The 26885-nt window shown below is 31.1% G+C and overlaps 2 protein-coding genes across 7 annotated transcripts in view; one reads left to right on the forward strand and one right to left on the reverse strand.

Moving 5' to 3' along the window:
- The window catches only part of LOC113004787, a 204049-nt gene that overhangs the window by 51749 nt on the left and 125415 nt on the right, over nt 1-26885 (reverse strand). For 5 of the 6 annotated variants that reach the window (XR_005574759.1, XR_005574758.1, XR_005574757.1 and 2 more), the window contains one exon: nt 20380-20554. Coding sequence is in view for 3 of the 6 variants with exons in the window: in XM_039449115.1 (XP_039305049.1) it covers nt 20380-20465 (86 nt within the window). In the remaining 3 variants the exon portion in view is untranslated. Of the gene's footprint in view, nt 1-20379; nt 20696-26885 lie in introns of those variants that run through there. The other variant, XM_039449116.1, reaches the window with a different exon arrangement.
- LOC105208141 (nesprin-1) overlaps nt 1-26885 on the forward strand; it is a 135614-nt gene that overhangs the window by 1464 nt on the left and 107265 nt on the right. The window contains 6 exon segments of the mRNA XM_039449107.1: nt 20010-20071; nt 23873-23968; nt 24043-24126; nt 24205-24297; nt 25648-25817; nt 26391-26793. Coding sequence (XP_039305041.1) covers nt 20010-20071; nt 23873-23968; nt 24043-24126; nt 24205-24297; nt 25648-25817; nt 26391-26793 — 908 coding nt within the window.

The raw sequence follows: 26885 nt of genomic DNA on the forward strand, positions 1-26885 counted from the left end.
GCCAGCAAATTCGATCAGATAGTGCCGGCAGATCCATAGCCATCCGTGTCCGCATTAAGCTCAGGACCTGTCAGTAAAACCTGCTAACATGCTATGTCAGCAGATTGGCAGCAGAAACCGAGCAAGATTTGCGCGTGCGGGTAACCTGACGGCAGGCTAACAGCTGAGAACGAGCACGAGCTGCAAGTCCTGCTCAATTTCTGCGGCCAATCTGTTGACATAGTCTGGCCAGCAGGCTTTGTTTTAGTTTTGATGCCAATTTGTCAACAGCATCAGATAATACACTGCATGCAATTTATTGTTATTTTACCATAAAAAATTGATAGCTTTAAGCGAAATTTATTTCTGCAAGCTTGGCTATCTGGAATAAATATTTTAACTAAAATATTTATAGTATTTTATATATTTAACTTAAATATATAATATTTGAACTGAAGACATTTAATCAGATTGGAAAATTTAGTCAAGTTAACAACTTTTTCTCAGTCTCATATCAACGACTATCTCAAGAGTATTTAATCGTGATTGTTGCTTTCGTCGAAAATAGAAAATTTTTGCATACTCAAGTACTAATATTTGCAATAAAATTTTTTAGAGACAGTTGTTGATACACTGAGAAAGAAAGTTACTAACTTGAATAAAATTTGCAACTTGATTAAATTTCTTCCGTTTACGCGTATTTATGTGTTTAAATTAAATGTATGTTCCAACTGAAGTTCAAATAATTTATGTGTTTAACTTAAATATACTTAATGCACTTAAGTTAAATATACAAATACTTGAACTGAAGAAATTTAATTAGATTGAAAAATGTGTCGAGTTAATAACTTTTTTCTCAGTGTATCAGCAACTGTCCCTAGAGTATTTAACTGTGACTGTCATTCTTATCGAGTACAGGGAATTTTCGTGCACTCAAGTACTGCGGTATTCGCGATTAAATACCCTAGAGACAATTGTTGATACTGAAAAAAAGATTGTTAAATTTCTTTAGTTTATCTACTTATGTATTTAAATTAAAAAATTTATAAATATTTCGACAGAAGTTCAAATATTTTATGTATTTAAGTTAAATATATACAAATACTTGAACTAAAGAAATTTAATCGCATTAAAAAATTTAATCAACAATTTTTTGTCAGTGTAGATTTAATAATTGCAATTATCGATTGTTTGCAACACATTCGATTAGAAGCAAGATCTCAATGCATTATAATTAATTAGCGCGTTGGCGATTCAGTCGATCTCGATCAACCATTACACGCGTTTCGATACATTGATATTGGCTGACAACTGCATTTTGCAAACCTTGCAATTTTCAAGACATCCTCACACAAAATTTAATTTCTTTGAAACTGTTAAATTCTTGAGCTTACACGCGCTATGCCGTTATCGAGCTTTAATCGCAGGCAGGCCTATATAAAGATAATTACAGCGAAGCGATATCTCCTTTTGGAAAGTATAATAGAAAGCAGTAAACTTTTCGCGGAGATGATCTTTTCAAAACGTCCGTCTACACGGGTCAAAAAAGTCTCCATAATAAAATGATCATTTATGGGATCATTGCGTAACTTCGCCATTCATGCACTTTCAAACGGCGAGCTGCGTATAAAACGTAATGCGCCTAGTAACTCGCGCTGGTATAATAGTCAACGATGACGATCGTAGGAACCTCAGTTCAAGGCTATCCTTCTATCTTAGTCCACATCTTTCATCCGTTCTCTTGTTCCCCTAGAATTCTTTCACGAGCAATACGAGGAGAAATTCTGCCGCCACAATGGCACATGATAAAATCGTGTACGCATCCTCGATACATGGACATATAAAAACGCAAACAAAATTCAGGATCAAATGACGACAGTCGGCGGTGAGAATGCGATCCGGAGCAATTTCACACGTTAGTCACTTCGCATGTTTACGGCAAAATTCTGTCGTCGCGGTGCAGCGGTGGCTCGCGCCTGGATGATGAATTAATCGGGCGCGCCAAATTTCGGAGGAGAGCGGAGAGAAGCTCGTTAGCGGGAGAGAATCATGTCTCGCGCGCCCACGCGCGGCCGTTTCGGAATACACATATATTTACGCATGTGCAGCGAAAGGTTGATAGTTCGTCGCGTTAATGACAGTAAAACGAGAACTTTTGCGGGCGGGCCCGCGCTCCATAGTGCGCTATACTCTCGCATGCTGCGATTTCCATAGTTCGCCTGACAGGCCACGTGCCCGCTCCGCTCCAACATGCGATCTTGCCTCATCGTTTATGCGAGGCATCAACTATCAAGCAATTAAGAAACAATTATATGTGCAAATATAGAACCAGTGGGACTGATGAAGAGCGATACGATCGTATTAATGAGCTTCAATTTTAATGGTAAAAGTTCTACTTGCAACGAAGTTATCTCCTTGATTCTTTAAATTTTCCGCCATTCTGTTTTGACATCTGAGATTTAATTGTGTTAAAATATTTAACGTTAAATTCGGAAAGCATTCAATAAATTTAAATTTTTCTAAGTACTTTCCTTACGGAAAATGAATATTGAGATCTTAATGCTAAATTGGTCAATGCCTTTTTTTGCCAATACTTAGTATTGGTGAATACTCGGCATTAGTATCGGCGAATACTCATGAGCATTTGCCAATACCAATACTAAGTATTCATCAATACTAAGTATTCACTAATATTAATCCAAACAAGATATCGCATAAATATTCTAGAATATTCTAGATATCATGCGAACATTCTCACAATATCGTCGTGATATCGTACGTATATTTGTAAAATATCACAATATTCGTTCAATATCTTGTTAGGGAAGTATTGGCAAAAAAAAGTATTGGCCAATTTAGTACTAAGATCTCGACATTCATTTTCCGTAAGGGTTGTTAAAGAGCGATCTATTTCAAATTTGTCACCATACACACAAATCTGTTTACATTTCAAAGAAGTTCATTGGTAGAGTATCGGCAGCGCCGATAAGATACGCAAAATTTATCATTCGTATCTTTCCACACGCACGTTATGCCGCAACTTTTTGTTTTCATTCGCAACTGTATTTATCATGTTATTTATTAATATCGTTTATATCACGTTATCGATCAACGAATATTTTGACACGCTAGGCTTGAAATTAAATGCCAAACGGCACCTTTCCATAAAGACTTATAGATATATTTGTACGTCTGATAAATCGCCCGAGTTATCGTATGAATGTCAAGGCCACGCTCGCTTATCTTTCATCTCAGAGCTGGCTTTTCGATTGGCGCGCGGAGCGCGTTAAAACAGTTTTACTGGTCAGACGCAAAGTAGGTCAACGACGGTTGACGATCAGACTTACCTATAGATCGGATTGTTGTCGGAAGAAGGCTTCTGCAATAACAATGTAATGTGTTTTACATCTAGCTTTCGCAACACAATAATAGAAATAGAGTTATATAATTGTCTAAATGGCTTTGAAGGAGTGTTTGCTGAAGAACTTTTTCAGAACTTCAAATACACGAAACGTATACGTGTCTGCATTTCTAGCTATAGAGAAAAGTCACCAGTACCGACGTAGGTCTCTTAAAGCGACACTCTCTTCTCGAAAACTAACATTGCACTTTATTAATACTAATGAAAATGTGATCTGCTTAGATAATTAAAGAAATAAAAATCTGTAGTTTATACATTTAGAGTAGAGCTTTTTTTTGCATAAAATCTGCTAAAAATAAATTCTTTAAAAGCAAGAGTAAAATTTACACAATTTTCTTTTGCAAATTGCATAGTTGAAACAATAGTGAGTATATATTATTATAGTATTAGAGTGAGTATATTATAATATTAAAAATATTATCATTTAATTGCACATTTACCGCGTCTTAAAATTGTTTTATTCATATTTCTCTCCTTATTTTCTCATAATTCGTAATGCAGATTTAAACATAAAAATTGGAATAATCTGGTATATATTTGTCGATAAGTCAGACTATATAAAAATTGGAATAATCTGGTATATATTTGTCGATAAGACAGAAGATAAGATAGATACAGCAATAGAAGAGAAATCTACCTATTAAGTTAGTAACGTTATGTTACGTTACATGTTGCGTTTGACGGAACAGCATAAGATATAATATTTGTATAAAAAAACGGCAAAAAAAGTTTTATCGAAGTTAAAGACTTTTAAGAATTCTCATGCATTAACTTGCAAATATTTTATACAAATGACCCATGTTAAAAGAACAGCAAAGGAAAATGTAACATTATTATTTATCTATATCAATTTTGAAAACCACTTTGTCAAACGCTCATTTTTATCTTATGAAAAATTTAGTTATTGCAAAATTCGAAACAATTGTGTATGAAAACTGCTGTATCATTTGACAAAAAACATTTTCTCGTTCGTACTTATAATGTTTCCAAAATTTCATATTTAGTTTCTGTTTAAGAACAATCCAAAAACAAAATGATACGTCGGTATTGGTGACCTTCCTTTACGTTATTTCTACATTAATGTCTCGGCAAGAAATAAATATTTTGCAGATTATATGTGTGGAAATGGATTTACACCAAAACTTTAATTACTTTATTTTTATTGTCTAGCAACGGACTCATCGGCTTTTATAGCGATGTTTACAGCGGTCATTAATTTCAGCAGGACGGGATTTTATAATATAAAGTTTTTGGCTATAGTAATCGCAATTTGATCGAAAAGATAATTGCTAGAATATATATGCCAATATCTACAGAAAGACGATTAATATAGTTCTGTAACATATAAAGTTGGAAAATGTTAAAACTTAAAATGATAAGTAGAGATAATTGTATTAAAAATATAATTTTATAATATCTATATCGTTTCCATTTTATCATAAGAAAAAGCAGTGAATAAAAAGTTACTTTTTAAAAGTAACTCGTTACCGTTGCTCGTTACTAAATTAAAAAAAATAACTAGTTACCGTTACTCGTTACATAGAAAGTAACGATTCGTTACTTTTCCGTTGCTTTTTTTTATTTTAAAATAAAATTAGATTAGGTTTCAAAATTTTAATATAATTCTAAAAACCTACCTCTTAAAATAAATAAAACTACAAAAATTATATAGAATTTTCTGGATAACATTCATATAGGATTTGTTGAATTTAAAATCAATAATTTTTTTATCGATATTTTTAATATGCAGTTAATCACATCACAAAGGTTAATTATGTCACAAAGGTTCGACTTTTGTCTGAAGGTTTTACTTCATAATGTAATATAAAAATAAAACCATGAAAAGGTTTTTATTAATATTACATTTTCATCGGTATTAATTAACTATTTACTTTTAACACAAGATGATACTCTATTGTTATCTTGTAGATGACTTCTTGAATGTCACAGAATTATCTATACTAAACAGTCTTTCGACTGATGCACTACTGGGTAATGCCATATTAAATTTAATAAATGCTTCTTTTAATTTGGGAAAATCCTTTAATAGTTCAATGTCAGACCTTTCTGATTTTAAAAATTTGCAATTTTTCTTCTCCAGATTCAGAAACCGATTTTGATCGACAAAAGTTATGGTTTATTTTACAACATTCTTAAAACGATCTTAAATATAAGACAACGAGCTATGAATATTGATTGAAAATTATATTATAAATTAAAAGCTGTTAAATTCGTTACCGTTATTAGAAAAATGTAACTACGTTACCGTTACAGTTACAAAAAATAAAAAGTAACGTCGTTACCAGTTCGTTACTCAAAAAAAGTAACTGTAACGACGTTACAAGTAACTCGTTACTTCTAATCCCTAAAAAAAAGTAATGATGTAATAGTTATTTTCATATGTTGCAAGTTTTGTAACAACTATTCAACTGGAATGTATTTTCTAGCGACAATTATCGAGCGATATTTTCTCGGAACAAAGTGCAGCTGGTTATATCGATCTTCACAAATGACACGATGTATGTATATATAAGTAAAGATGAATCGTAATACTATACCGTGTCATTCTTCATTACATAAAAAATTCTTTGCTCATTTTCTGTCGGCAGTTAATTAGTTTAACGAAGATAAAAATGTTCTCTTAATTTCCGTCCTTCGTTCGCATGCCCGATAAAATATCTCTTTAGGATGATCGTGCCACGAAACGTGTTTATTTTTCGTTTGCTGAATCATAAGTGTATACAGAGATGCATCGTTCTAATCTACGAAAATATTTTCGCGCTCGCATCTGTAGTGTGCCGAGCCGTGCGAGCGTAGCGAATGTTAAAACGCATTATATTTTATCATGTTACCGTGTTTAGCATGTAATTATTCCTAAACGTATATCCATTTAAATCGAAATGAATATTATATCATGGCTTTTTTTTCCTCGAACGCCCATGCGCGTCGATTGCTGCTTATCTAAATTTAGCAAGTCACCACAGTTGCATAATGTGCAGTCGAAGTATTCTAACGATGGAATTCGATTAGGTATACGAAAAGCCGGCGTAAGAATGTACATTAAGTCACAAGATTCGTTTGATCGTTCCTCTCTCTTTCATAATTTATCCCGTCTCACGTCCGAGAAGACGTCGTCTGACCTCATCCTCGAGAACTTGTCCCACTTTACTGGTTCCCTTTCTTCCACTCCCTTGGAAACTGGACATCTCGGATGCTGCTGTCTCGCACACTTGTCGTAATATTGGTCGGCGACCGTAAACATGATCACGAAATTATTCAATGGTATGCGTCTACTTACGCAACGAAGAAGATTAGGATATTGCTGGCGTAGAATCAGTCTCTCTGTATTTCATGCGCGAATATAAATAACGAATTGTCTGAATCATTTGCTTTCAATTTGCAATTCAATTTTTTAGAAAGCGAACAATCTGTCAGCGAAATGCGAGATGCTCGTAGATGATATTATGTTGCAACAAAAGTCAAAATTGTTGTCATCAAAAACTAATAAATATGTTAATGAAAACTGCATGGGCGTTATTCAGGGGTTAGGGGGTTTAGGGGATTCAAATTTCCGCTGCGAAATTTTTAGTTATTTTTTTATTTTTAATTATAAAAGTTACTTTTGACTTTAAGTAAAATTTTTTGTTTTAACATAAAATTCTTTCTTCATAATTTTTTAATTTTATATTTGCTTTATTCGTCATTTCTCTTTCTTAAATTATTTTTAGTTTAATATTACATCTTTAATAATATTTACCAATATCTCTTATATTCTTTCTTAAATTTTTAAAAATTTCTTTTCCTAGGAAAATGATCATGAATGTTTGTATGTAATAGATAATAATAATAATGAGAATAGCAAGAGCAATATTAAGAAGATACATAATTTGATTTCAATAATTATATTTTGCTTGTGTTTTCTCCAGAAAAAACAAATTATGATTAGAGTTACTTTTTTTGTAACTGTAACTTAATTTAATTACCTTTTTCGTAGTCACTAGTAACTAAAATGATAGTTACTTTTATAGTTACTTTACATAGTTTACATGTTTCAAATTATCAATTTAATGTAATTAGATCTCGAGACAAGAATCATAATCGGCTGTTAACCGCTTATTCATAGTGAGCAAGAATAGTGCACTGCTGAGGATGAAATGTATGCCGTGTATTAAATGCACCTCTATGCAAAGTTTCCAGAAATCGGCCGCTGCAATATTATAATACTAAGGGAAGTCACACAGGGTACGTTCCACTTTATACACTCGCAACACTCAGAAGCATTTCATTCTTGTTGTTTATTGAATCTTATATAAGGACATTATTAAATAATGCTCGCGAACGTTGCGAGCGTTAAGTGAAATGTGCCTACAGAAATGAAATCCGTGAACGCTCAGTATCACAGCGTCTCAAAATTTAAGAACATGCTCTAATAGTGTTAACATAATTTAATAATGTTAGAAATGTAAGAACCTCATGTTTAAAATAACAATGTATTACAAAATAAAATAACAATGTTTTATAAAATATCACAAGAAATTAGAAAACAAAAAAAGAACTGAAAAGGAACTGTTACTTTTTCCAATAACTGTAATTGTAACAAGTTACTTTTCAAAGTCAGTAATTGTAACTTATACAGTCACTTTTACAAAATAACTTTTTCAACTCTAGAAAACTTGATATTCTTCCCTACGACTGCTTAAGTCGTTATAAAAATTATTCGTTATTTTATTTTTTGCGATTAGGTTCGGGACCAAAATTTGGATAATCATGACTAATTCTTTTTTGTCATCCATTAGGAAAAAAAAAATAAACCCAAAATTTCAACTTTTTGCGAAATATGCTGTCTCCGAGGGGAAATTCACAGCCGGCATTGGTGTACAAAATTTCGGCAGTGGACTGCCGAAAAAAGTAGGCAGTGACCTATAATATTGACGGCATTGTCGTCAGTGGTTGGGGAGTGGTGAGCTCACTTCAGAGTCGGTTTTTCGATCATGGGGTTGAGCACAAAAATTTTTGAATACTTCGGGAAAGCTTTAGAATTCTTGTGCAGGCATTGGCGTATGATAATGGGCACGCGGTAGTGTTCATAATTGCATGGCATTGCCTTAATTTTAATATAGGATTGACGGCATTGTAGGCATTGACTAACAATAAGCATTGTCGGCAGTGTTTTACAGCAATGCCAAAAATCGGCATTGGTGTACAAAATTTTGGGTTGTGAATTCCCCCTCGGCTGTCTCACTAGAAATGGTAATCAATATGTAAAACTAGTATTTATTTTATATTGTATGTTAACTTGTTTATTAATTTAACGAACTGCACACTATGGGTATATAATATTAAAAATGTTTGTCATTCTTTAAATTATTATCAATAACACAAAAACTGTAACACTTATTTTACTAAGCAATTTAACTGTATTTTTTTAAAGTGTGATGACGTTTCCTGAGATATAGATCTTTTTGAGTTTACCTTGCCTGTAGTCCAACTTGATCGTAAAACTTGATCGTTGTAACTCATGTAAAAGTTTATTATGATTGATTAATATAGCTTGATATTTTCTATAACCTCGTGATCTATGAGATCAGTTCATGTCATATTTAGTAAGGAAATTATTGAATGATATCTTTCTTGTATCAATAACTCATAATGGAATGACCAAAACTCACACAAATATGAAATATAAATTCGTGAAACGTTTAGGTAAAAAAGGAGACCAGGGAAACGGACAAAAATTAGAAATTTTATTTTAGCTAGAATTGTATAGCCAAGACATTCTTAATCTTTATAGAAATCGAATAGATTTATTTTTAAAATCCTATATACAGTTGTTCTCCAATTACGATTCATTAAAATTCACTGTATTTTTCTTCTCAAAATATATTATTTCGCAGTCACTATATTGGCTTTTCCCTACGGTAACGTCAGTACTTGAAAATTGTCAAAGTTTAAAAATTTGTTACAAGATGTTTTTAAGATTCACTTAGAATACAAATTTGATATCAGAGATTCAAAATTCGAAATAGCAAATCCAATATGGCGGCTTCAAAATTGGAAACAAACATTTAGAAATGTTTTTCAGTGTTTCATTAAATTCGCATATACCATATATATAATTTAAGAAAAAGATTCAAAATTTTATTAACACTAAAGCATATCGCTTAATACAATCAAAAAATTTGAAATTTGAAATGCTAACAAAGAAATAAAAGCTGTAATGTAATTAGCCCAATTCGCAACTAATAATCGAAAGTATTTATAAAGCTTCGAGAACGATAAATCGAAAACGCTAACTAACGCTTAAATAAGATAAGTACATACATAGCACACAAGCAGTGAAGCGCGAATGATTACGAGTACATCAAGATTAGACGTTTTTATTTACGAGTATGTGTACAGCGATAATCACTTATCGATTAATTTCAGTATTAGAAATCTAGATAGAACAAGTATTAAACATATAAGAAGTATAAAAATTACACACATTGTAAGATGTGTTATATACTTAATACTTGAAAATATATTAGAATGGCGTGATTATATTGGCGCTCGTGTCCTGTAAAGATTAAGTACTACAATATGCGATGGACATTTATTCTCTTCGGTGACGATGTACCAGCTCTGTGCAATTTATTCCTCACGATTGAAGAACTTATGAGCTTTCCAATATCCCAAGTTTGAGATGAATCTATGCGTTCAGTTAATGTGTTAGTTGGTGGGTAACCGTGATACGCGACTCACGAAACGGCACGTGACTGTCTCTGGTTGCTTTAAACGACCAACATCTATTTATGTTTTCTTCCTCACGCGCGACCGGTTGAACCATCACGACAGGCAAGCGATTTAGCATGGCGAACGTTTGAAAGCGATCTGACCTCCGTGAGTTGATTGTTCCGGTTCAAAGTTTCCCTATCGATCCATGCTATGTCGTTAATCTTTCTTCTATCGGCTTACTTGCTTTAGTAAAAATAAATCGATCTTAGCCGGAACTGGCCATACACAACAGCACATTAAGAGAATTATTTATTAAAACTAAAAGTATTCCTTGATTAAAAGAAAAATAATTTGTTTGTAAATTTCTAATTAAATATTTATTCGAAACAAATTAATACGTTTCGTTGATTAAAAGAAACTTTATTTTTTTTTTAAATAGAAAAACATATTTGTTTAACAAATGAACTTAATAGTTACAACAAAAAGACAAATAAACGCAAAGAAATATTTACCTCGTTAAAAAATTTTCTTTATTAAATTTAGAAGATTAACGTTTAGGATTAAATAAAATTGTTATTTAAATTTCAAAAAATATTATTTTAAACTGTTAGACATAGATATTTGCATTAGAAAAGTATTTAATATATTGTACTATATTAAATATACTGTAATATATTAAAACACTTAATTTTTATTTTAGAGCCCAATTTTGAGTTTGTATTAAAAATATTATTTCATCATCAATCAACATTTTATAAAAATATGTTTAAAATAGTTGATAAGTGTTCTTTATTCTATTGTGTGTGGTTTTCTAATTACGGGAAATAAAACTTTGCCGCATCCATCTGTCGACAATGCCGCATGTTGCTCGTTCTATCTCATATATTACAAAGATATAATGCTTGAATAAAAAACTCGTTATTTAAAACAAAAATATAATTTTTTTACAAATAAATAATTTATTAATATTTGCAAAAAAATTTATTTCGATCTTGCTATTTATGAAATAAATAAATTTTTATTTTATCATAGTTTTTATATTTAAAGAAATTCATTCTTTTTCTTAAAAAAATCGTTTATCTTTTTTACATTACAACATTTTAAATCAAACAGATCCTTTTTTAAATTAAAAAAACTCAAATAGAAAATCACTTTGTGTATTTAAAAAAGTATTGCTTTAAATGCAAAAGTGTTTTCTTAAATCGAACAAATGTTTTTTTTATTTCAGAGAAATACATTTCATTATTTCGGTAAATATTTTTCTCAGTGCACAAATGTACAAACAATCAAGAAAATAAAAGTCAATTTTTAGCAATTTGCATTTATAATAATACTTATATGTTGGATAATACATATATTACGCAAACTTTATAATTATTTTTAAAATTATTTAATTATATAGAATGTTTCAAATATAAAAGATTTCACTTTTCGTAATAGATTTTGTGAAAAATTTTAGACATTTTTAAAATTGGACCTGTAAATCTAGTATGGAAAAACATCCAGAGTATGAAAAAGCATATTGCAAAAATCAATTTTGTAATTAAATGTTACAAGCAAATTATTAAAAATTGAAAATTAATTACGGATATATTCAATTCTACAAGAAAAGATACTAAATAAATAAGATAATTTTCTTAAATCGTTTTTGTTTGCAAAAAAAATAATCTGTTTATAACAGTTAATTGCAAAATTAATATTTGCAATGTGCTTTTTATGTCAAAAACGTTTTTTCGTGCTCTTGTCCTATTTTCAATTTTTATTTTTTGGACATTCTTGGGATTTATCGGATTAATGCACTAATATTTGTGTGATTAATTTATTCGATTAACCGATTACTTAATTCGACTAAAAATCCAATTTTGTGAATGTATTATTTCAAATTCAAACTATCTGCAGTATAAGAAATAGAAAAAAAAATAATAGCGTAAAATAAAATTTTAACATTAAATGTTGAAATGAAGTTTATCTAAAATTGATATTAAAAGTATAATGTCGCAACCTGTTTAGTTTCTCGACTATAGGTCGCAAGAAATTTCAAAGTTTATTCAAATTCAGGAAATATATAGTTAAAATGGAGACACGAGTTTCAGGACACGCCACACTCGTTCTGGTTCTTAACCTGTAAACTTTCGTCCATGGTAAACACATAATGGCTGAAATTTCCTGTTGCTACGTTGATTTTTACAGCCGCACAGTTACCTTCCGTGACGCCGTATAATGAGACCCACTAATATACGGTCGCTTTAGCCTTTCCCTATCTTTTTTTCGGAGCAGTTACTCACAGACGGACACGTGAACGAATACACGAGTGCTCTGCCATCCGAAATCGTCACGAAAACTGAAGAAATCACGACATTTGATATAGGATCGGCTGAAATTAAACTTATGTAATCGATATCTCATATTTCTGCTGATAATAAAGATGCATTCGTCCTCTGCGTACAGAAAAATTTAAAATAATGTCCGAGAACAGTATTGCGCTTAACTTAAAATATTGTCTAGATGAAGATAAGATAAAAATAATTTAATTTTACTTTTATCTAAGTAAAAGAAAGAATTATATATCGTTTTATCTGGATAAATTTACAATAATATTGCTGTTGAGTAAAACAACATATTAATATTTCTATTTGTAAATCTTTATTTTTTTAAAAACGAGAGTTCTTGAAATGACTCAAACTGACTCAAAAATGTTCCTCCTTTGATTTAAATGCGCAAATAAAAATCGAAGTTATAAAATATATAGAGGGACTATATAACTCACATTAAAATAACTAAATTTCGTATTTTCGTAAAGTTTTTGAATCACTTATAGATTTGAGGCAATTTTTGTGCTATTGCTTTTTGATCCGGGTAATTTGTTGTTGTCAATTAAAAAATTTTTTTCTTTGGATAAATAATAATTTGGAGATTGAAGCTAAGAGAGAGGGAAAGAGAGAGAAAGAGAGAAAATAATATTACTTAATCGTCATTGTTCACATTAGATAAATTACAAAAGATATTTTTTTCATCTAAGATAAAAATGTAGATAATATACATTTTAATAATTCTTATTTAGATAAAGCCGTTTCTTTATCTTGATAAATATTTAGATAATTTTATATAAATATAAAGGCAACACTACCTAAGAATTTATAGAGAATAAGAAAGTGTAAGCATTTTCAAAGAAATATGTAATTCACATATAGTAACATTGGTATTTTTAATAACAAATATTAGAAAAAATTCGATATGTGTATAACATGGAAAAATGCCTTTTTTTTATTAAAGTGGATCTCGATGCTTTAATATTTCTATACTAATTATTAAATACATTTTTCAATCTTATAAATTGCGTGTCGATATTCATTGTCGGATTTAAAACGAAATCGTAAATTGAAGTGAAAAATAACTTCTCAAATTAAACTTATTATGAATTTTAATACGTAATAATAATGCTTAAAAACTGTACAGAAAGATTGTGAAGAATATCACTTCAGAGTTCAAACCTGGAACTTCCTCTTCATGACAGATGTTATATCAATTCGACTACAGGAACATGTAATATTTATCGCAATAACCAGATAATAATTTGAAAGAATGTCATTTTTATGTGACGTATATAAACAATAGTAAGTTAAATATTAGATCGATATGCGTATGAAATATGTGTACAAAAAATAAGAAGCCATTTTTTCTTTCGTATTTTTGCTACTTTTTTAATTAATCTCGGATAAATTAAAAATTAATCCAACGTTTCTTTCGTTGCTTTCCTATTCCGACCGGGTCACTAGCTAATAATGTTTTCGAATGATTTTTCAGACTTTAAAAATTCTGAAAAAATTCCAGTTCATTCTTCCAAAATTTAAACATTTGATTTCACAATTGTTTAATCCAAAACGTTTTTCACATTTTTTGTGCACGTTTGAATGTGAGGCACAATATTTCAAAATTGACAATTCATCCAAGTCTTCAAATCCTTGGTTGGATTACGAATGGTTAAAATTAAGCGCTGATTCAATGTTAATAACTCTTGTAATCAACTTTTATTATTACATCCTCAGAGATGCGCGAGCTTAAATCTTCTCCAACAAATTTGAATTTTTTGACTTATATATAACAGCAGAGTTTAAAAAAAGATCAAATGAAATTACCTCTAAATTTATCAATCATTGCATTTATCTATAAAATAGCTACAACAATAATAAAAAAACACGTAGATAAAAAATGGATAAAAACAGAAGCCGGGAAGAAGTAAATAATACTGATTCCATGAAGATTGATTGAAATTATCTATATCTTGATATCAATATCGCGTGATCGATATCTCTCGATTCCAGTAACTAAATCCGTTATTACTCGAGAAATATTTAATATCGACGTTAGTAAAAATGCATGTATCGTATCGTATTAGAGTTTAGACGATTACGCAGGTAGCTGGATCTCACAACACCGGTGACATAAGCGCGGATCATCTTGTCCCAGAATCCTGAATGTTACTCTCGAAGGCGAGAGCGACGTGCGCGCGTTACAGAATAATATTTCCGTTCGTTTGAAACGGCCGTATTTATTTTGGATGTCGTTGGCGGGCCGAGAACGCCCACAACACAAACATCATGCAAAATTCACTTTACGCGATGCAATTTCAAGAATTTTCGAGTACGAGAATACGTTCGGCGGAACTTTTTCACGCGCATCACGTCCCGATCGGGGCTGAATTTAAAATTAGAAATGATACAGACGCGAGTTTCTTACAAATGGTTGAAATTACGCTCTAAACTGAATGAAACGTCGTGTATTGCAACAAACTACAACTGAATCATAGAAGATTGAAGATTCATTCTTAAATTATTGTAATCGTATTTTCGTAGTTATATTTGGTATTATAATTATGATATAAAGAATGTATTAATAAGTTATGTTAATAATTATCTTTACTTTAAATATTTCAAATACCAGAATTATTAAATAAACAATAGTTACATTTGACCAGTGAATTTTCAAAAAATTAACGGCATTTAAAATAAAAAAAATGATTGTGACATTCAACTTCAACTTTTTTAAATCTCTCGGAAATACAAATTTTTTTTTTATAAATATTTAGGAATTTTTAGAAAATGTTAATTTGTTCAAAGATTAGATGCTGAAGCGTGTGAAATTTGCAGAAGAAGATTCGTCATTAAAATTATTTTATTCATAATAAAACTCTTCGCGTTTTAAAGATCTCTAAGCGCTAATAAGACGAGCTATGTTACCACGCTTCGCATGATCTCACTTCTGACATTCACGGCAGTGTAGGCATGAAGGACCATCGAAAATTGTGTAATCAAACGCATCGCAGGTATTACGTCTCGCGTGTTTCGGCCGCACAGTTTACCGTAACCATGACACTCGCGATGAATGGTAATGAGAACGCGTGGGAATATCCTGTCTTTTCAATGTTACCGGGCTGCACCGCAATGTGATCTTCAACTTTCGCCCACGTCCCCAGCTACAAGATCAAACTACATCTATCGCGGAATAAAGCGATGATAAAGACCGTTGATAGCAATTTCTCACAATCTTCCCTATATGTCGCGAGAGTTCAATGGGTCAGCCAGTCTCACGTTAAAAGCTGCTGCTGCTATCGCACGCCGACAAATTGTATGAATTTGCCACATCGTCGCTGAAACGTTATTACTTCTAATAACTCTTGTATATTGCGACTGTATCATCTTCAACGTCTTCTTATCTTTATACGTACGTGCGAGAATACGTTCTCGTTAATCTTATCGAGAGGAGAATTTGTGGAGCGTAATGTCGAAAGAGCAAGAGCTCTTGTAATATCTTCTTGAGCAAAACTCAACTGCAAATTTACTGAGAACGTATTATATATATCTTTAAAAAAAAAAAAAAAGTTGCGTTCTACATTGCATTTGAAAGTAAAATAATACAAAAAATTTGGATGGCAATTTTGTATCAATCTGGATCAAGCATTTCAATAAAAAGGAGAATTATACTTTAATGGAAATGTAATTTAAAGATAATAAAAAATTGGAATTATTTTACAGAAGTATTTTAAATATTCAATATAATTTATATCAAGTTTTATGCAAAAATTAGTTCTATAAATAAACAAAATTTATTTGCTGTTTATTCACAGAAATAAACTCAGAATCGCAATAAAATGTTGCATAAATCATTTTGAATACTTAAAGTATTTATATGTTGAGATTGAGATTTTATCATCGCTAATTTAAAACAATTCAATTTTTAATAACGAATAAACTAAAATGTGTTATTAAATAAAATTATAATGTTATTCATCCAAAGAAAAAAATCGTATCAGCAATTTGTAAACAAATAGCCCATCAACAATATATTACAAAGTTGTATAATAAAAACAATAATTTATACCAGAAGTAAAAAAATAGAATAATATTAATTATTTGTAGTAAAATTGTTAAATAAACTACAGAAAAATTGTAATGCAAATGCAGACTACGGAAAAATTAAATCAATCGGTAATGCGATTCGAACTCGGAATCCTTCGTCCTCGTTCTTAGCACTTGGGGACCCTGTACCACTGCTCCACTATCACAGTTATTCGGTCGTATACTTAATCGGCCGTACGTAAACTGAAAATAATCAGCACAACTTGCTTATGAAATCTACATAACTATATGTATGTGGTCCAACTACATATATAACTATGTATTATAATTATCGTCGAGGTGTCATTTCACTATAAACTAATAATTGCACAAATATTGTTGCCGTGATGACACGAATTATTTTATAATTATCGCAACTAAAACTTTAATTGCAATAAACTATAAAATAATTTATTGAACTGTGTACGTTAATTCTACACGTAAAACTTGTATAGTTATCACTTTTATGGTTGCCACCACTATGAATTTTTCTCTGAGTGTACCCAACTTTCATATGTATGTAGTTTAAAATATGAATGTTACATTTTCAATTTTAATTTAGCGGAGACTGCGTACGTGTGATGTATCCTTAAACTCGCATGGCCGATATTTTTCAAGGCAACTTCTGCGTCTGCAGAAGAAATTAACGAACTTGCGTCAAGAAGCGCGATTTATGTAGCGTTATTTGAATGAGATCAAACGAAAGAGTAAACTTCTGACGATTCTCCGACTCTCGCGAATAAGGAGGACTGCATCGAGCGAAGCGACGTGCCTTCATTAAAACCGACAGTTTTGCTGATTACAGTGGCATCCGCGCGCGTTGATGCGTACCTCCGCAAAACGCTATCGCATACAATATTCCGCGACGAGATCATGTGGAAGATTCGATGAAAAGGAACATTGTTTCAAGGCAACGTTATATTGGTGCCTCTGCTGGTGACATCAAACGCCGGCCGTTTTATTTCGGGAACCGCAGATTTTTGCTTCCAGGAACCGTCATTTCGTTAGCACGCGCGTTCCGACGAATAAAAATTCTCAATTTAATTGCATACATCAAACATTATGACTCGGAACATCTTCATTAATAAATAAAGGCGCGATATCCACACGTTTCTCATGCACGGAAATAAATTACCATCTAAAGTAGACGCAATTATCAGAGACTGATGAAATATGTTTATATAAAATCTTTTTACAATTGCTTTGAAGGATAAATAAATCAGGAAAGAAGCTCACATTTCGCAGTGAATTTATAAACGTCTCTGTGCAACGAGAACGCAATCTATTTCGCCGATCGTGTTCGCCACGTCTGCCGACTTGTACGATTAGTTTTTCTTTCTGCAGTCGGATCGCGTTAACGACGGACGTGCGTATCGCGCACATAATTTACGTGACAGATTAATGTACACGATCATGCGCCTTCGGGTGTACGTATACCGGTTGCGCATTCATTATCGCGCGTGTGCCTCATAGTGACGTATACGCCAACCATAACTGGGGAAGGTATAGTAAAAATGACGGCAGACTTAAAAATAAAACGACGCTAATATGTTTCGCGCAATCCTTATAATTGATCTCGAGGATACGCTAGCGCTCACGAGAACTCGCGAACACTATTCTCGGTGTTCTTCCTCAGTTAATCATTCGTTATCCAGCATGCGTATATTTGAATGAATAATTTATAATCCATCCTCTCAAAACAATCGAGGACAAATTATTTCATTCTAGTCGCCAATTTAACTTTTGGACTTCTATTTTAGTATTACCAAGAACTTCCTATGATTAAAACTTATTTAATTGACTATCAATCGTGACGAAGAATTTTAACATAATCTGACTTCCACGCATTCTCGTCCGAAAACGCAGAATGGTTGGAACTACTAAAACGACTTTTTGGACAATTTTTAATTATTTTACCTAAGTAAGACTACAGTCATAGTATATTAATTTATTTTTTCATTTGATAGACATGGAGATTACCATTATATTTATTACTTATTTATGTCTTCTCATTTATTTTGCGTATATTTGTGTTCATCTTTGATTTGGATTTAGGGCTTATTTAATTTTCTATGATTCGCGGTGATGATCCAAGATGCCATATTTATTGTAACAAATAAATTGTTTACTTTTTTGTCAATTAAATGATACCACTGATGAAGGCTCTATGCGACACGAAACGCGTCTGGAAATTGATTTTTATAATATCATGTATATTAAATCGACATTCTTAAGGATTCCAAAATTTGTTATTCACTTTAGTTCTTTTTGGAATAAACATGTAATAATTCTTTATTATTTTAATCTACTCGTAATATTAATCCAAAGGTCTATTTACTCTTACCTTTTGTAGTTGTTCATTTATACGAGCTTGTTACGACATTGTCACTTTATTTTCAAGGATAAACTTAATTTCGCGATTTCAATTAATTTATTAGGGATTGGCGCATATAAAATGTCGGATTTTCGCTAATTGAAAATATTGATAACATTCTCTCGGTCAGTTTTATAGAATAATTTTACATGTTAATTACCTATCGTATAAAATGTCCTGAAATTAATTGTCAAGAGCGTATAAAGAATCAAGAAATTAAAAGTCTTTTAAAAATTTGCTCGTTTCTACTTTGTTTTGAAAGAAAATTTCAAAAAATTTTTTTAAACTTTTTTACCTGAATTTTTTACTCGAAAAAGGTTCAATGTAAAAAATTTTTTTGTATTTCTATCACTTATTTATTACTTATTTATTACAAATTGTTACAATTTTATTACATATTGTTGAAGTTTATTCATTATCAATCAATTCAAAAGAGCGACTGAAAGATTAAATCGTGACTGCGGTAAGCCAAACATCATCGGAAGTGTCTGGCTGCAAAACGAGCTGTCAGTGCCAGATGCAATGCTTGTAAGAGGTTAACATTTTGAGCAATACTTTTATTTAGAAAGTAGCAATATGAAAAGCAATCTATGTAATAAATAAGTAAAAGAATAAACAATTTTTTGACATTAAACTTCTTTTGAGTAAAAAATATGGTTTAGGTAACAAAATTCAGATAAGTAAAAAAATTAAATTTGTTTTGGTTTTGTTGTAATTTTCTTGAAAATAAAACAAAAACGATCAAATCTCTAAAAAATTTCTCATCTCAGTTTTTCAAATCCCTATACGTTCCAACTTTTGATATTTCATTTAGGGACACTCTCTACATAATTTTGCATTATGTTCGAACCTTTCTTTAAAAATGCATTGTAATTGTTTTATTTGATGTTCAAAATAACTATGAATTTTAATCAAATTCTGTGTACATCCTTCAAATTGTAAAAGTTTTATTAGTACAAACTATAATAAAAAGTAATTAAATTGTATATAAAATTATGCTACAAAACTAATATAGTCAACACAATGTTATCAATATTTTCAATTAGCAAAAATCCAAGATTTTATATACACCAACTCAATACTTTTACGATACAAACATTGATATTTAATTCTCGTTGTTTTTCAGACGAACAAGAACGCGTGCAGAAGAAAACCTTCATCAATTGGATCAATTCTCATCTGTCGAAGGTAAGCTTGTATTATATCAAGAAGAGGTGTTTTTGTCACCTTCAGGAAACGTGATAAAAACGCGGATTCGCGGAGTATCGAGTGACACTCATTGTCAGATAGTCGTCGTTCTCCGTTTGGTTGGCAGGTGCTCGATAACGATAACGATAGCGAAACGGTAGTTCTCGATAGGGCTGACACTAGTTCTTTTCTCGTTTGAAGTTTACGTAATGCTCTCGATCCTTACGTGACGCATAATAAAACGTGACGCGGGCCGCCTCTCTCGTATCGTGCTATCGAAACTTGAATACGGCTGATCTAGCCCGTACCTGGCTCTTGAGTTACGATGCTCCCCTACTTCCGCATCCTTCAGAACTTGCCTTGCTGCGGAAACTCCACTCGTCGTGACATGCATGCATCAAAGGCAACGAAGTTTATTGAAGTCGAGCGCTTCGCTCGTCCTCGCACCGAATTCGGCCGTTGCGATACAAAGGCTCGTCAAATCTAGAACAAATAACGTCGTAGCGTGTAATAGGTATATCGATTCGAAAATCAAAGCGAAAAACAATAAAAATTTAGTTTATTGTTATGAGAATCTTTTTATTTTTTTTTTAACAAACTGTAATCAGCGCTGAATTTACATTATGTACGCTATGAATATTAAATATTAATTATTGAATTATAAGAATATTAATGTAAGTATTAATTTATACACTGTGAAAAATAATTGCATTATTTAATTGAAGGGTTTCGTTTAAACCAAACAAGTCCAAAAAATGAAATTTTCAAGAAATAAAAGAGATTTCTCATTTTCAAATTGTTCGTTGTATAAATATGATAATATTTCTTTGGACATATAAAATTGTGGGCTTTAATTAATATTTTGAGGACCTATTAAAAAAAAAAATAAACAAATGCAGGAACGTTATTATTTATTATTCATTTATTATTTATTTATGAAACTTTTTACTTTTCTTATAACATTAATTATTTAAAATTTAAATTCACCAAAAAATTTTGACAAAATTATTAACATATTACTAACCAATGGATATCCTTTTGACATTATTTTTAGTAATATAAAAAAAAATTACACACACACGCACACACACACACACACACACACTAAATTCTAACATTTCAATGACTTAAATGCCAATTAAATGGATAGCAACAATCAAAACTCTTATTTTTCGCTATTTGTTTGTAAACACAAATTTCTAAAAAATTCAAAAAACTATTCAATTTTACAATAAGCATAGCTTACACGGGTTTAAGTAAACTTAACCGATTCATCAAAGTGCAAAAAAATAAATTTTCATTAGTTCACCCTCAAGTATAATATAAAATTAATTTGCAATGATTGCGATGCTTCGTAGGTTGAGCAGACAGATTATTAAAAACTAAGATTACGAAACATAAAACCCACATAAACAGGAACATAGCTCAACGCTCGCTTATGAGAGATCATAGAATTAATATGTCACAAAAGTTTGATTGGAACAATATTGAAATATTAGGTGAAGAGAGAAAATTTCAAATAAAAGATTGATATCCAAGATAATTTTTATCAACAGCAAAAATAGATTTTAAATTTACAAACTGACACTAATCTCTTCCATCTGTTATACATGACATTGTTTATAAATTCTCAATATTCCCATCTCTTATAGACAATTTTTATATTAATTTTTGTACGTTATAAACACACTTGTAAATTTGACTTGCCTCTCACAAGATCACGAATCGCATTACCGGCTACATTGTTCTTTTTTTCAATTTTAATATTAATTTTCATATGTTATAAAAAACGTTTAAATTTGACTCGCCAGTCAAAAGATCATAAATTGCTTTACCGTATACATCATTTATTGCACTTCCGTATGTATATAGTAAATCAATCTATGTGCAATTTACGACATCCTAGTGAAGTGTTATGTAAATTATTTCAGACTAACCGTTTACACTTACTCATCACGACACGTCTTATAAACACTCGACTTGAATTTTTAACTTAAAGAACTTGTACGAGTCACACCAACACTTTGAAAAGCTTAACAAAACAGTTGTATTGTATGCAACAATGAGTCATAAATTCATCATTTGTGACAATTAGTTATTCGTGTTGTGCCCAGAGTATTATATGTATGCTTTAAGGTATTGTGCTTTACTGAAAATAGATCAAAACGTTTATATGTAATTTTTTAATAATAATATACTACTATATACGTGAACATTCAATGTCGTAATGCTCTTTATTTGCATTACTTCATACTACTGTGATTTGTTTAATTAAGCTAATTTTCTTCAAAAAGGTAAAAATCTAAAGCAATAACTTTTTCATTTTTTATTTACAAAATTTTCCGAGTTGTTTAAAAAAAAACATATTTTATACATTTCTCTTTTTTTTTAATATAATAATTTTTCTCTGGATAACGGATACAACAAGTGTAAAATCATACATTTTGATTAATATTTTAAAAATCAATTGAAAGAGAAAAATGTACAATTTCTGGACTTGTTTGATTTTTGTAAGAAATACTTCAATTATAATTCATAGTTATCTTTGATATTAATTATATATATATAACATACTGTAGTTGTTTTAATCATGCAAATTATAGTCACAATCATTTTTACTACGTAAACAGTAAATGGTTAAAAAAATTATAACAATTATAATTCCTTATAATTGTAATTGCATTTATTATATAAAAATGTTAATTTTTATTCTTATTTTTTTATATTTGCCATATATTACTTTTATCGTGTATTATCTTGATGTTTGTATTTTATTATATTAGTTTGTAATTATATTAATATTTAAAATTATCTATTATCTAGATTGATAGCAAGAGTTTGTTCATAGTTAGAATAATTATACGTATGAGGTAATTGTTACCAATATTATAGCAATAATTATAAAAATAAAGCTTCTACACTGAAAGAAAACGAAATAATTTTTGCAAATATAAATTTAACAACTCAACAATTTAAACACCTGTTATCAGTTTTACGAAGTGATAGATACTAAATACTAAAAAATATAGTTGCAACAATTTATGTGCAGTATTAATTGATAGTGAAATAGCCACTCAACTATGTTACATAGACTACAGTTATATAGATTATATATATATATATATATATATATATATATATATATATATATATATAAGTTGTGACAATTATATATTTCTAATTAAAACAACTATTTTTTAAAATAAATCATAATAATTAATTATTTACTACGCCACACATTGGCATCAATAATATTTGTTTTTTTTTATTAAGACTATTTTGTGTAGATATATAAGATAGTAAGGACGATTAAGTATTCCTATACAATCGAAATAATTATGGCAGCAGTGATGGTATAGCATTCTAAGTGCTAGGAAAGAAAAACGGCGCGAAGGAATTTGAAGCAGGTTCAATTTTTTTGTTGCCTACATTTATATTACTATTTTTCTGTAATTATTTAAAAAAATGGTTATATTGTATTTTTCTAGTTCATATAACTTATTTATTGTTATTATTACAACTTTGTAATACGTAGATGCTATTTGTCCTCAAATTTCTAGTTGCTGATTTTTTTTCTTAATGTAATATATTGTAATTATTTTGTCGCGCAATTGTAATCAAAAACCAAACTCTTCTTATTGATATAAGTATTTTTATATACACAGTATTAAAATTTGTACAAGCGGCAAATTTTGCCATTACTTATTTGCAACCAATATTTAATATTCATATTATATTCCTTTTATTCGTATGACTCATCCTGATTACACAATTTTCAAAAAAAAAATTTTTTTTCAATAGAGAGTTCCACCGCTTCGTATTGAAGACTTAATTGAGGATTTGAAAGATGGCACGCGCCTTCTTGCGTTACTCGAAGTCCTTTCAGGGGAAAAACTGGTAATGAAATATTTGCGCTGTCGTTTGTGAAATAAATGTTAAAACCAGTCGACTAAACGCGCGTGATCTTTCAGCCCGTGGAGAGAGGCCGTAATCTAAAAAGACCGCATTTCTTGAGTAATGCCAATACCGCGTTGCAATATTTACAGAGCAAGAAAGTGAGTATTTATGCTATCCTATCGACAAATTGTGGAAATTGATGCCCACATTTCTAATTTAATTTAACACTTTCACAGATCAAATTAGTGAATATAAATTCGTCCGATTTGGTTGACGGACGACCGCCGGTAGTATTGGGCCTAATATGGACTATCATTCTGTACTTCCAGGTATTTATCGCTACGTTCGGATACTTTAGTCATGACGATTATGTAAAAGAGCACCAGTATACTTAGTATGCGGTAGCTGCTTAAATATAGCGCTCGTATCACGTATATCGAAGTACTTTGACAAATATGCAGCAGCACCACATTTTTATATACTGCAAAATCAGTGTTTTAGATCGTTATCTACATAAAATCATCTAAATAATTATCTAGATGAAGAAACGGCTTTATCTTAAACTAGATACTACCAACTTTATCTTAGATTAAAACGTTTTATCTTCTTCAACATGTCTAAGTTAACGTGAATAACGAGTATGAATAACAATTGTCTTTAACTTCAGGTTACCACTACAAGTTAACATTTATCTTAACAAGAGAATTGTTTCAAGTGATAATAACAGATTGTACAGATCAGAAAATAGTATACAGCAATGTAGAAGTTGCCGCAAAATTAAAAGTGGTTGAAAAACTTTTACAAGAAATTTTGTCAGTTATTATAATGTGAATTATATTACTTCTACATTTTTCAACTTTGATTTGCGTATTGATCCAATTCAAAAGAGAAGTATCTTTCATCAGAACGAATTATTTGAGAAACTCTTGTTTTTAAAAAATACATATTTTTATACAAATGAAAATACAAATAAATATATGTATATTGTCTTTATATCTTAAATTGTTTTGCTCAAGAGCAAATGTATCGTAATATTGTGTATCTAGATAAAACGGTATATAATTTTATCTTTTATCTAGCTAAATTTACAATTAAATCTTTCCTTTATTCAAATTGCATTTGTAACTTATCTTTATCTAGATAATTTTGTGTAATTCAAACACAACACTGATACAACGAAGATTAATTTTCTAATTTTCTTGCTCCAACTGTATTAATTTATTAAAGAATATTTATTAAAGAATTTATTAAAGAATAAAGTTATAGTTGCAGTCAAATATAATTTTTGACACGTATTAAAAATTGTATAATTTTGTTAACGAAGTAAGTTTAGAATTATGTTGATTACGCGACTGGTAAAGATTGAACATTTTCTTCTTTGCAAATCAAACGATCGTGCCTGCTCGAATAAATTAATCCTCGTTTCAAGTAAAGTAATTTATATCACTCTGCTAACCAATTGTATTCCAATAAACAAGCTACGATCGAAGGATCGCAAGCGGGTGAGTAGTACGAAAAAAAGCAAGATCACGAATACAATGAATGATCTTGATCGTTTTAAGAGAGCAAAACAGAGTGCACTTGCATGATATTGCGCATTCTATTTGTACGCACGCTAGATTATCTTTAGGCCGGGCAGGAAAAGGTAACATCGTACCAGTTCTCGGAATTTTTTTTAGATCGAGGAGAATACGAGAGCCCTCGAGTATCTTGGACAAGCCTGGGGCAGTCAAAGCAGCCTCGAAAGCCTTGGCTCGGCGGCGAGCGAGAGGAAACGTATCAGCAGCGAAAAATGGAAACAAAGTGCACGGAAAACCTTGCTTCAATGGGTCACCAACGCTCTGCCCAAGTCAGTACTCTGTCGAATTGCTTATTTGCGTAATATACAGGGTGTGCAAAAAGTGTGGAAACCCCTAAACATTTTCGTTCCCTTGCATTTCACAAGAAAATGTTTCAGACAAAAGTTGTAGTGCTTCAAAAGATTTATTCACTGATCTTATCAGTTTGACCTTGGATGGCGTCGCCAAGGTCAGATCAAAATCACATTAACTTTTTTGAATGAAACACCCTATTTTTGATTCCAGAATCTAATAGCTGGTGTCAAGACCTTTCCAAAACACTACAAGAAAGTTTATTTTCGTTGAGTACTTTCCGAGTTGTAAGGCTTGAAATTTACGGTGTACTGTAACTTTCAAGCGTCATAACTTGGAAAGTCCTTAACGAAAATAAACTTATTTATAGTGTTTTGGAAAGCTCTCGAAATCAACTACAAGAAAATGCAATAAAAAATATAGAATGTTAGGGAAGTACCGATACCCTTTAATGAGGGAACTACCGATACTCTAATATTGTATCTTTTATTGTGCACTCTATACAACCTGCACATACAGCTTCCTTTAATATTACGGGGTGAATTTCTCAGGGACGTTGGTATCAAAGTTCGAGACTTCGGAGAAAGTTGGAGAGACGGAAATGCCTTCTTAGCCATCATCGATGCCATAAGGGCTAACTTAGTGAACATAGCAGCTATGAGAGAAGCGTCGAACAGAGCTCGGTTGGAAACGGCCTTCCAGGTCGCCGAAATCGAACTAGGCATTGCCCGACTATTGGACCCCGAGGACGTGGACGTGCCGCAACCCGACGAAAAGTCGATTATGACATACGTCGCCCAATTTTTGCACAAATATCCAGAACCGGGAAACACGGCTCCCGATTCCTTCGCGACTATACAAGAGGAATACGACGATCTTCTTAAATGGCTGAACGACAGAGTCAGGCATCTCGAACAGCTTGATAGAGCTAACGCCTATCCGCAAAGTTACCCGGTACTTTTATGATAAAATCACAATAGATACCGTAAAGTTTTATCTTTTAGTGTAAAACATTTACATCGCTCCGCAGGAAGATCATTAGAATT

The sequence above is a fragment of the Solenopsis invicta genome, chromosome 5 (assembly GCF_016802725.1).
Source record: "Solenopsis invicta isolate M01_SB chromosome 5, UNIL_Sinv_3.0, whole genome shotgun sequence".
In the NCBI taxonomy this organism is placed as follows: domain Eukaryota; kingdom Metazoa; phylum Arthropoda; class Insecta; order Hymenoptera; family Formicidae; genus Solenopsis; species Solenopsis invicta.